The sequence below is a fragment of the Notolepis coatsorum genome, assembly GCF_963971535.1.
Source record: "Notolepis coatsorum genome assembly, chromosome: 9".
NCBI lineage: Eukaryota > Metazoa > Chordata > Actinopteri > Aulopiformes > Paralepididae > Notolepis > Notolepis coatsorum.
Genome location: NC_140173.1, coordinates 30,961,761 through 30,974,284, shown reverse-complemented (window position 1 = coordinate 30,974,284; position 12,524 = coordinate 30,961,761). Strand labels below are relative to the sequence as shown.

At 41.0% G+C, this 12,524-nt stretch overlaps 1 protein-coding gene across 1 annotated transcript in view; it reads left to right on the top strand.

Moving 5' to 3' along the window:
* vps8 (VPS8 subunit of CORVET complex) overlaps positions 1–12,524 on the top strand; it is a 197,320-nt gene that overhangs the window by 90,504 nt on the left and 94,292 nt on the right. The window contains 5 exon segments of the mRNA XM_084321817.1: positions 2,989–3,035; positions 3,316–3,405; positions 8,860–8,906; positions 11,287–11,318; positions 11,321–11,442. Coding sequence (XP_084177943.1) covers positions 2,989–3,035; positions 3,316–3,405; positions 8,860–8,906; positions 11,287–11,318; positions 11,321–11,442 — 338 coding nt within the window.

Sequence of the window (12,524 nt, the reverse complement as noted above, 5' to 3'; positions counted from 1 at the left end):
TCTTTGTTTGTTTGTTTGCAATCCATCTGATCAATATATCAACCCATACTAAATAAAGCCGTTACTGACGATCAAGCAATTATAAACGACCCCCCCCCCTTTCCTTCACGCATGATGAAGCATAATGTATACCGATCATATACATTTGAACAGCTAGATACATATACCAATCGATAATCTATCATATGCTTCAGGGCCTATTACTAGCGTTTTTGGAATTACAGCAGAAAAGCTTAAAAACATACTTATATTCTAGACGGTATTAACACAACAATGTATGAATGAAAAAATATAACGTTCCCATATCCGGAACGATAGATACCCGATGTTGAATGGGCCATAGTAATGCAGATATAGCTATAATATTTAAAAAGTTATACATTTACATTTACATTCACATTTACATTTAGTTATATAGCTGACGCTTTTATCCAAAGCGACTTACAAGTTTTGTATGACAAGTCATCAGGAAGGGTACAACTCTATCAGCTGAGTAACAATGTTCATCAAAGTGTTGCGTGTTACAGTGTAGGTTAGTTTATTAGTTATAGCCCTGCAAAGAAGGTAAACATCTCCATAGGCTTACAGCGGTGGCAGAGAGGGCATAATGATGGGCACAATGCATGGCGCCCAATGTGTTAACAATTGTGTGTATTGAGCCGTACTGTATTGTACCCATTCTGCAATCTGTTAATAAAACTTTCAATCAATCAATCTGCACAGTGATTGATTGAATGAACATTTTATTAACAGATTGCAGAATGGGTACAATACAGTACGGCTCAATACACACAATTGTTAAGGGGATGCAGACCAGAGAAAGACGTTTGTCTTGTTTACATCAGGGTCCCCCATTTTCAATTCATAATGAATTGTAAGTGTAACTGAGGGGTTACAAAACCCTGACTGTATTAAAGATTGTGATAGATTAAACCACTGCTAGGTATGTACTTTAATTACTGGCCAGACAGTACATCGAATATAGATGGTGGACACTCATAATAACACGGCATTGACAAAGAAATAGTATTTGAGGGTATTTTATTATTATGCAACATTAGGTTACAGAATGAGAATTAGGGTCGCGCTTGTATGGCGAAGAATATGCATAAAGTCAGTCAGTAGCATGAGTCACTGGGAATAGCAGGATTCCTACGATGGGTACTAAGCTGACGCCACTTGGCGTATAATAGCAATTATAGAAGGCAACGCTGGTACCGCCTGGAGACACTGGGTTCCTCTCAGAGTTGTAAGGTCTAGAGGATAGAGGAATGTTCGGATACTCAGTCTGATTCAATGAAGAATAAAGGGACTCCACGTACAGAAGCCAGTCCTTGTAAATCCAACGATCAGCAGCAAAAGCAATAACTGTAATCCAATGCTCGATAGCAAACGATGATAGCTAGCCAGCCTCTGTCCATGAGGCCAGCCCGAGTGTAATCCTCACGAGGTTAAATCCCAAACGATAGTGGAAATCAACGAGGCTCTTCTCCGGGTAACACGTTCCAAATCAATATAATCCAACCAGTAATGGTTCTGCAATCGCCTGCCGCCGGTTCTCCTGTGCACATGTCCAACGGTTCTCCGACTAGGCCTCCTCGGGTACTGGCACCAACGTATTTAGGCCACGCACCCTGGCTAAGGTTCACTAGCTAACACGAACGAACCGTTAGGTAATGCTACACACGAACGAACTGGGTTGCACGATATACAATAAATGAACGACTATTTACTTCACATTAAACTAGGTCGAACTTGACGTTACTGCATTAAACTCTGACACTTTACTATTCTATTCGCACGTGTTCTCAACGCAAGGTTGCTCACTTCACTACCCGTTGACTCGGGATGAACTTGATGAACGAACTGCTGCTGTGCGCACCTGCGCCGTATATATACTTAAGTGATTATCTAGTCCCAAACCTCAGTTCTTGTCTGGAATCAATACGCTGTCTCCGGGCATGTTACGACATGCCTGAGCTTGTCTTTGAACCTGACGTTGGGGGCTTGCGGGCTGGCGCCTAGGGCGCTATCCAATAAGGAGAGCGAATATTCCTATGGTTCGAACGCCGGTTTAAAGGGATATACCGTGTATATATAAATAATATACAATGTATATAAAACAATAAATGTAGATTCTCAGCTTTAATCTGGCCCTTCACAACAGTAAGTAAGGGTGCAACTTGCTCCGTGCAATCCATTCTTTGTGGATCTAACCCAAGGTATTGCTATTTCTTCATCCACATAATTTCATGGAGCTGTAATCAAACACAACACAAGGATTCAATGTCCCCGATGGCATCACTGGTGGCCACATTCAAGCTCATTTACTCTCAAGAACTGTCAAACTAAATGAATGTGTGCAAAACTGTTCAGCTTTTTTGGATGTGTGTGAGATTTTGTGCAACATAAAAGTGCCCCTTTAAGCTTTAATTGTGAAGTTCAAGTTTCAAGTTTCTTTATTAGTTGTCATACAACAATACAGAATACTTTTATATGAAATTCTTCTTTCTGTTTTGCTCATGAGAGTGTGCTAGATAAAAATAGATAAGTATAAAATAAGTATAAAATAGAAGTAAAAAGTACTTAAACAAAAGTGTTCAATATACATATATACAATATACAATGCAGAGTAGAAAAAGTAACTGAGTTACAATACAATATACAGTACAATGCAGAAATGGGATGAGGTACAATTTAGGGTAAGGTGTAATGAGGTATGAGTTGTAGTGCAAATCTCGTTACCAATAAATATAAAGTGTTAAAGTGTCTAAAGTGGGTAGAGTGGGTGCTGCAGTGAGTTGTTTGTTTAAAGTGAGTGTTTGTTTAAAGTGTGCGTGTGGATGTGTGTGCTGTGAGTGTATGTGATGGTTTGTTACATAGTGTTATTGTCATTGAAAGATCTAACCATGAAAGATCTCCAGGTGCGTCAGTCCTTTAATTTTCAGCTTAGATGGATTATTCATGTTTCTCTTGCATCTCCAACAGGCTTGTTTGGAGACCCAGCCAAGAGGAGAGGAGTGGTGGCCGACAAGGTGAGACGACGTCTCCCTCTTCTCCTTCAGCCGTCTTCTGTTCCCCCTCTTCTCCTTCAGCCGTCTTCTGTTCCCCCCTCTTCTCCTTCAGCCGTCTTCTGTTCCCCCCTCTTCTCCTTCAGCCGTCTTCTGTTCCCTTCCTTCTCCTTCAGCCGTCTTCTGTTCCCGTCCTGCTCCTCCAAAGTACATTGGTCGCTGATTAATTGGTTTTCTGTTATCAATCTGTGGCCGTGTGTGTGTGTGTGTGTGTGTGTCTGTGTGTGTGTGTGTGTGTGTCCAGATGGTGGAGATCTTGTTCCAGTTTGCAGAGCGTTCATTGAGGAAGTGTCCAGAACAGGGCAAGATCCAGGTGATGGAGCATCACTTCCAGGTAGATCATCACTAGGACCATCTAGATCACTAGATCATCTGGGAAAAAACATCTGGAACTGAATAGGGCCAGGACTTGCGCTACGTCAACATCAACATCACAACATCACACAACACATAACGCATAAACCACACATCCTGAGGATTATTAGATCCATAGCTATAATATTTAATCTAGTTTTAGCACTGCAAACACCGGCATGTATCCCCATTCATTACAGCACTGGCACACACGGCCATACGCCCACAGCGACCTCTGACGCTGAACTAGTTAACTGCCACACGATAGAAGGTTAACCCTTTACTATCACACAACCGACGGTCGCTGTGGCAGTGAAAGGGTTAACCATCTGTGAATTGTTGCAGTGAAAGGGTTAACCATTTTGGTAGTGCGGCAGTGAAAGGGTTAACGTCAACATCACACAACACATAAACCACACATACTGTTATGCTAACCGCTACGCTAACATCAACATCACAACATCACACAACACATAAACCACACATACTGTTATGCTAACCGCTACGCTAACATCAACATCACAACATCACACAACGCATAAACAATGCATACTGTTATGCTAACCGCTACGCTAACATCAACATCACAACATCACACAACACATAAACCATGCATACTGTTATGCTAACCGCTACGCTAACATCAACATCACAACATCACACAACACATAAACCATGCATACTGTTATGCTAACCGCTATGCTAACATCAACATCATCACACAACTCATAAACCACACATACTGCAACGCTAACCTCTACGCTAATGTCAACATCACACAACACATAAACCATGCATACTGTTATGCTAACCGCTATGCTAACATCAACATCACAACATCACACAACACATAAACCATGCGTACTGTTATGCTAACCGCTACGCTAACATTAACACTATGGTCGCCAAAAACGTCGTACCACGTCATTCCCCGCCATGCTCATTCTGCCAAAGACGCCGTACCACGTCTTTGATATCAATATTTCAAAAATCTGTGATCGAAATCATATTTCTCCCCCGGAGACTTGAGATCTACTGTTGATCCCCTCTCAACTCTCCAACGGTTCAAGAGCGCCATCTGGTGGCCGATCGGCGGATCGCCCAGAGCGGAAACAGGAAATGGAAGCTGGTGCTCATTCCAATTCGGTCCAATCACTCGCTAATAGTCCCAGGACTCGAGCTAGACACAACGGATAGCAATCCGTTACCAATAACTCGATAAACAACATGATTTGGACGTATATACTATTATACAACCTGGAAATGGATCGCATATTTCTACATCCCATAATAGAAATATTTCTGCTCCACGCTCATCGCCCAACGCTATGAGGAAGCTACGGTAAGATTCAGCGTTTTTTTTTAACGTGTTCGATATAAACTGCTCTGATGATCATATCACCCACACTAGATGAATCATCTAACGTTGGCCACGGAATTATAAATGACCCCCCCCCCCCCCCCCCCCCCCGTCCGTCAACATCAGATGATCAGTAGTAACTTCTAGAAGCACGTCCATTTGAATTTTTTTATCTCGCGCAGATTGCTATCAAACTGTATTTGATCATCAATATAATGCATTTAGGTCTATAAATCACGTTCTGGAGAAAGCTGCAGAAAACGATAAAACATACTTATACTTTAGACCGTATTTTAGTATGAATATGTGAATGAAAAAGTATAACGTTGCTACACCCTGAACAATAGATACTTGATGTTGAATCAATGTCAATTTAGCAATACAATTTAAAAAGTTATAGCCCTGCAAAGAAGGGGAACTTCTCCATAGACAAATAGAGCTGGCGGAGGACGGTATATTAAGAATATAAGCCTGGCGACCAAAGTGTTAACATCACAACATCAACATCACAACATCACATAACTCATAAACCACACATACTGCAACGCTAACCGCTATGCTAACGCCAACATCACACAACACATAAACCACACATACTGCTACGCTAACCTCTACGCTAATGTCAACATCACAACATCACACAACACATACACCACACATACTGCTACACTAACAGCTACGTTAACTCATTCAGCGCCGGGGATTAGTCGGGGCCCTGTGGTCGCATTGCCACACGTTAAAATATAGGACTGAGTCACGTTGTTTGTAGAGCTAAATAATCTATATTTTATATTATAGCTATGGATACGATACCATGGTCATTTGACAGTAACTATCTTCCGTTCAAGATGCAAAAAAGAAAAAAAAAATCCATCCATACGTTCCCGTTTTATACCGTGTTGAATATAAGTAGGCCCTATGGTTTATTCGAATCCCATGCCCATCGAACGAAGCTTCGAAGTATTTAAGACAGCCCTAGTATCCAATGTCCATTTCGTCGACGGCATAATTCACCACAACATATGGATCGGAGATATTTGACGCGCTTTGATGGAACCGGGAGAACCGCTCCCCTCGCCCGACAAGGAAAAGTGAAACCGGAGACCTGGGGCCGTCCCACAGAGAAAGATACAAGGGTAGAAAGGGTGCTCGATACCCAGTGTTAATTTTGGCAGCTATTTTCATTTTAGTTTTAGTCTTAGTCATGTGTCAAATGCTCCTTTTTCGTTTTCATCATATTTAGTCATCTTCATTTATTTTTTGTTTAGTCAGTTTTAGTCAAGGACAGGTCTGAGCATTTTAGTCTTCGTTTAGTCTCGATTTAGTCTTAAAATAATTAAAATTATTATTTTTTTTAATAATTTTTTTCTGTTTAGTCTCGCCACTCAGTTACATCCTCATAAGTTGGTGTGAGTTTTTTCTAAACAAAAAAAGCAAATGTTAGTGTTAGCTGGCTAGACTTATTGATTGATGGAAAACCTTTATTTATCCCCAAGGGGAGATTCAGGTGTCCATCACAGCATCAACACAGCCATCTAAAAACAGTTAATACATAACATACAATTATTTAGTACTTTGTTAAAAACAAAGTGTGTGAAGTTTGTCAGGGTCCTGGTTATTTATGACATGATGAGTATGAATGCGTTGGGATGTGCTGTCTGTATCCCAGACTAGCAACGGTAGAATGGATGACGTCACACGCTTGGTGGAATGTAAACAAGCTCGGCACGAGCTAGAACGCTACAGCAGCTGTATGTGATACCGACGTTCAATAAAGTAACCAACTGAAACTTACACCACTTCTGGAGTTAACTCAAATAACCACCCCACCACCTTTCCACTTACCGCGGCGCTGGCTTTGTTTCTGTCGGCTCGCATGATCGCGTCATGGTGAAGCCATGCAGTTCCACCGCACTGACCGCAGTCTGGGATATTTCCATGCAAGCTGGACTCTGTATTCCACTTGGATTTTTACCAGGGCCGAAAGTTCATCTGTCTTGTTGATCTTACATTTCCCATGACGACGGAGGGCAGGTATGTTTTCCTATCATTATGTAAGCTATTGTGGTGCATGGGTCAAAACATAATGTAGCGCTCCGTTGCAGTCTGTCCTCCCATATCTCCCAGGGGGAAAACAACACTCGCAGCATAACAGTGGTGGGCCCCTACACACGGAACGCTGTGTTGGGGATAGGGTTCCGCACGGACATGTTTGATACTTTCCTGTCTGCAAACGAGCTACTGTTAGCTAGCAAGTAAACAGTCTTGACAATAAAGCAAAATTGTATTTTGCAAACTACATTTTGTGTCATCAGTTGTGGTCAACGATATTTAATTAACTATTTAGTCACGTTAGTGTCACATGGTCTACATCAGGGGTCAGGAACCTTTTTGACTGGGAGAGCCATAAAAAAAGCCAAATATTTCTAAATATATTTCATTGAGAGCCGTATAGTATTTTTAACGTATAATAAATTAAATATGTCTTACTTTTAATGCGACTTCTGGTGCTGCATGGTTTTGCTGATGGCCTTGTAATCTGGTTCATATACGTGGTGAGGTTGAGCTTCATGCAGGCGTTGAGGCTTCCATCAGTTAAACGTGAGCGTAGGTTGGTCTTAATGTTCCTCATATGCGAGAATGACTGCCCACATGCATATGTAGAGCCAAACATGGTCAATACGGCAATACTCACGCTGCATTGTGTGGTATGTCACAGGAAGCTCGTTCCAAGTTTTAAGAATCAGCTGGTCTTCAGGTTGAAGATTTTTAATTTCTGTCCACTTGTGTTCCCTCGCCAGCTCTGCTCGCTATATCTTCAGCTACAGATACTATTAGCTGTATCTTCAAAACTAATTTCTGTTTACTTTACATACTTTAAAATGACACAGTATTATTAAGAAATATCACAAGCATTAAAAAAAAAAAAAATTTACTCAAAAATTTCTGGGGGCCATATGCTGTCACCAGAAGAGCCATATATGGCTCGCGAGCCATAGGTTCCCGACCCCTGGTCTACATTAACGTGACGTCACGTCTCGTTGTCGTCATGAAAAAAAGCTTTGTTGACGAACATCTTTAGTCATAATTTTCATTGACAAAATTAACACTGTCGATACCGCCGTCTAACGTGATACGGCCGGTATTGCACTTTTACATTCTCATGAGGATTCCCCATGTTAACCCCGAGTCTGTGTGCCTGTAATGAATAGAAATATCGAATAAAAGAAATAACGATCAAATAACGAGTATACTCGTTGTTGGCGTTCAACGATTGGCGGCCAATAACGAGTATACTCGTCATTGGCGGGGAATGTGTTAATGTCAACATCACACAATGCATAAACCACACATCGTGCTATGCTAATCACTATGCTAACGTCAACATCACAACATCACACAACACATACACCACACATAGTGCTATGCTAATCGCTATGATAATGTCAACATCACAACATCACACAACATGTACTGCAACGCTAACTTCAACATCACAACAACACGTAACGCAACGCTAACTGACGGAAAATAAAAAGGACTAACTAAAAAGGTTTGATGGAGTTTATTTACTTTCAGTTCAATCATTCAATCAAAAAGGAATACACATTTGGAATTGATTGAGATGCTACAGTATGGAAGTTATTTGTCCTCTTTACAAATGAATGATAATTACATAAGCCCTGCTTTTGGTGACTGAATAACATGAATGAATGTCCTTGTGATGTGATGGTCTCTTTATCTCTCTCTCTCGCTCTCTCTCTCTCTCTCTCTCTCTCTCTCTCTCTCTCTCTCTTTCTCTCTCTCTCTCTCTCTCTCTCTCTCTCTCTCTCTCTCTCTCTCTCTCTCTCTCTCTCTCTCTTTCTCTCTCTCTCTCTTTCTTTCTCTCTCTCTCTCTCTCTCTCTCTCTCTCTCTCTCTCTCTCTCTCTCTCTCTCTCTCTCTCTCTCTCTTTTTCTCTCTCTCTTTCTCTCTCTCTCTCTCTCTCTCTCTCTCTCTCTCTCTCTCTCTCTCTCTCTCTCTCTCTCTCTCTCTCCCTTTATCTCTCTCTCTATCCCTCTCTCTATCTCTCTAGGATGTCGTACCTGTCATGGTGGATTACTGTCTGTTGCTGCAGAGGACGTGAGTGAAATGCAGACGCACAACACACACACACACACACACACACACACACACACACACACACACAGGAACCTGGTGTACCATGATAACTAGGGATGCACCGAATATTCGGCCACCGTAAATTATCTGCCGAAAATGGTTAAAAAGGCATTTTCGGCTTTCGGCCGAAAGGGTTTTAGCACCGAAAATATATCACTGAATGTCAAAGAACAGGGTTACGTAATGTTCGTAACCTAAAGTGTTGTTGTGATGACGTAATCAAACGTGAGCAGCTTGGCAGCTCTTCCTGCGTTCTGCAGCGTTCTGTCATAACTAACTCCTCTTGGGAGTCGCGCTGTTTCTATGTAAACTCTGCGAGCAACGCATCCAATAAATGTGTCTTTAACATTTAACATATCCTCGCCATTACTATATGCCCGTCGCGGTTAACACCTTTTAAACTAACGTTAGCGTTAAGCTAGCTAACAACGCTTCCGGTCCTCTTTCACTCGTCTCTTGTAAGCTACGTCATCCCCCGCTAAGAGTCACGGGAGATGTAGTAAATACAACAGTCCTTCCATAATTCCATGAATTATGACAGTAGCCACTACAGTAACATCATTAAGTCTGCTATAAGCTATTATCCCTGTTGTGTGTGTGTCTTTATGCAGTTTTAAAGCACCCTGGCTTTGTTCTGAATGCACTTTGTTGTAGTTATCCTACAGAGAAAAGAAAATGCACTTGACTTTAATGCACATTTTGTTGTATGCAAAGAGAACGTTTTTAAATTGTACAATCTTTCAGCAGTCAGTCTGGAATTAATGTATGCATTCAAAAGTGCTGAATAAATGTTTTATGGGCCCATAATAGTGATTATTAATATTATTTAAGTTAAGTTTAGCCATAATCATGTCTTTTGCCATAATCAGGTAGCTGAAAAAATATATAAATACATATATATTTATATTAATCATTTTCGGCCTTTCAGCATTCGTTTTCGGCCAACTGTTTCCTATTTTTGGTATCGGTTTCGGCCAAGAATTTCCCATTCGGTGCATCCCTAATGATAACTGTTGTTAGTCCCTATACGGTACAGTCTAGGGCTGTGCGATAAAACTATAGCGATATTTTAATAATCGATTATAATCGATAATAAAAAGAATAATCGATCAAAAAATAAAAATCTTTGGACAGTGGACAGACTTGTCTTTCTTGCCTGCAACTTAAAGTAATGGCTTTGCTTGTCCAGATGACAATACTGACCAAATTGAGATTTATTTTTCTCTTGTCCATTTATTTTGTTTGCTTCCAATTTTAAATGCAGTTTGAAACCGTCTGTACACAGTAGGCTATGTGTGCTAGCAGAGCTAGTCTCCAGTCGCGAGTCACAGTGCACATGTGCGGTGGTTTCTCCGCCAAAAAAGCGCCAAAAGATAGAAAAGAAACTAGCAGAGCCAGAACTGTTCAACTCCCCTGGAGCCACAGCCAATTTTTTTGGTACTTTCGCTTTCAAACCAGCTGCAGCCTGAGAACTGGAGTGTGAGGGCTGTAACACTAAAGATGGCGGCAACGACACAAAGAATTGCTGCAAAATAAACATAGATTTGTTGTTTAAATAATAATAAAAAAAAAGAATGATATATTGTGATAATATTTTTGCCATATCGCCCAGCCCTAGTACAGTCTTTGGTGCCTATTGATAACACTTATAATGTGTGTGTTCATTAGGGATGTCCCGATCACGTGATTTTCAGAAGATCGGGATAAAAAAAAAAAAAATGTATTCAACAAACATGACCATGTTCACGTCTTAAACTCTATACTGATGCCTTAGTTTGGTTTTAAATTGCATATCATCATTCATTTATTTATTGTCACACAGAGCAGAAGAATTTTGCCAAAACAAACGCATTTCCTTTGATTTAATTATACATCAAATGATTTATGTCAAGGATGAGGGACATCACTATTTGCAGAACTTGCAGTCACCTGATTTTTACAGACGATGGCGCCATTGCTCTCATGAAGCAGCAGGTTGGAGGTGAGTTTTTAGATTACTCCGGTTGCAATGCATCGCTTGAATGAAGTTAACTTTTCACCTGGATAACGTCCAACATTCAGGGTGAATGTAATGTGAGAAATTGGGATGGGAGAACATTTTTATTAAATTTTTTTTGATCGGATCGGGAAAGATCGGTATCGGTAGATACTCAAAATCACATGATCGGGATCGGATCGGGAGCAATACACCAGAGCGAATACACATATACAAACATGAAAGAAACAGTTACATGATACAACAGATACACAACACAATAGGAGAGCCTCTTAACACAGTGCTATCGGTGTTTGCAAAAAAATGTAACCGTGTGTGCGTGTGCGCATGCACACTTCTCTTCAGTGACCTACTCTTCAACCAGCTCTACGGTCGCTTGGCGAGAACGTGGTCGCCAGGGGTGTGTTCTTAGAGTCCCTGGAGTCTTACATCATCAGCGAGCGCCTGGGTCACCTGACTACGCCCATCATGCGGACCTGCTGGCTTCATTACCATGGCAACGCATGATGGACAGCCTAGAGGGCTGCATAGTGCACCTGGATGTCACCAGTCTGGACATACAACAGGTGTGTGTGTGTGTGTGTGTGTGTGTGTTCGCGCGCGTGTGCGTGTGCGCGCGCGAAAGAGAGAAAGAGAGAAAGAGAGACAAAAGGGCAAATTCACAAAGGGATTGCGCTGCTTTTTCTGATGCTATGCCTGTGCAAATAGCCCAAAACTAACCTTGTTATTCACAAATCACTTGCAAAGGGTGAAATACCGTGCTAGCTGTGTTGCCATCATCATTGTGTCTCTGTGCGTCCGTGCTATTTGCGGGTATTGAAATGAGGTAATATGGTCGGAAAATGTGCCCCTTTCTATGCAAATGAGCCTCATTGCAAAAACAGTCCAATTCACAAAGATCAGCACTAATTGCCACACACAGTTAACCTGTTAAGCCCTAGCCCTATTTTCTGAAAATCTAAAAATACATACCTAAGTAATGAAGATTGCTCCACTTCTACAAGGTCCATTTGCATGTTCTTGTATCTAGGGTCATCGATGGATCTCAGGGAATCTAGTCCCAGTGTCAGAATATTTAGTCTGTTACTAGGCTTGAGTAAATTATGATGAACCAAAGGAGAATATACATTTTCTTTTTCATCTTTGACGGTGAATAACACGATGCTAAAATGACCAGACATGAACAAACTGCCACTGAGCTCATTCAGCACCTCATCTTCGCCTAAAGATTCATCACCATAGACAGTCTGCTCAAACTAATACAATTTTGGATGACCTGACAAACAAATGCAATGACAAAAGATAGTGACAAAAATGTAATTGTATCATGAAAATACAAATTAAGAAAGCTCTATACATTACGAAATAAACTAAATACAAATGGGTGAAAAATACTGTTATGTCTATCTATAGAAACTAAGGGCTATTGATTACGGGTTTCTTTTCAAATCATTCACCTCGTTTGCAATCCATACTTCCACGTTTGGAAACACCAACTGCACTCACAGAGTGGGATATTAAATCCCAAATATCTTTTGCGATCAGAGAATAGTTTTCTGTCTGCCATTGTCCTGGATATGCAT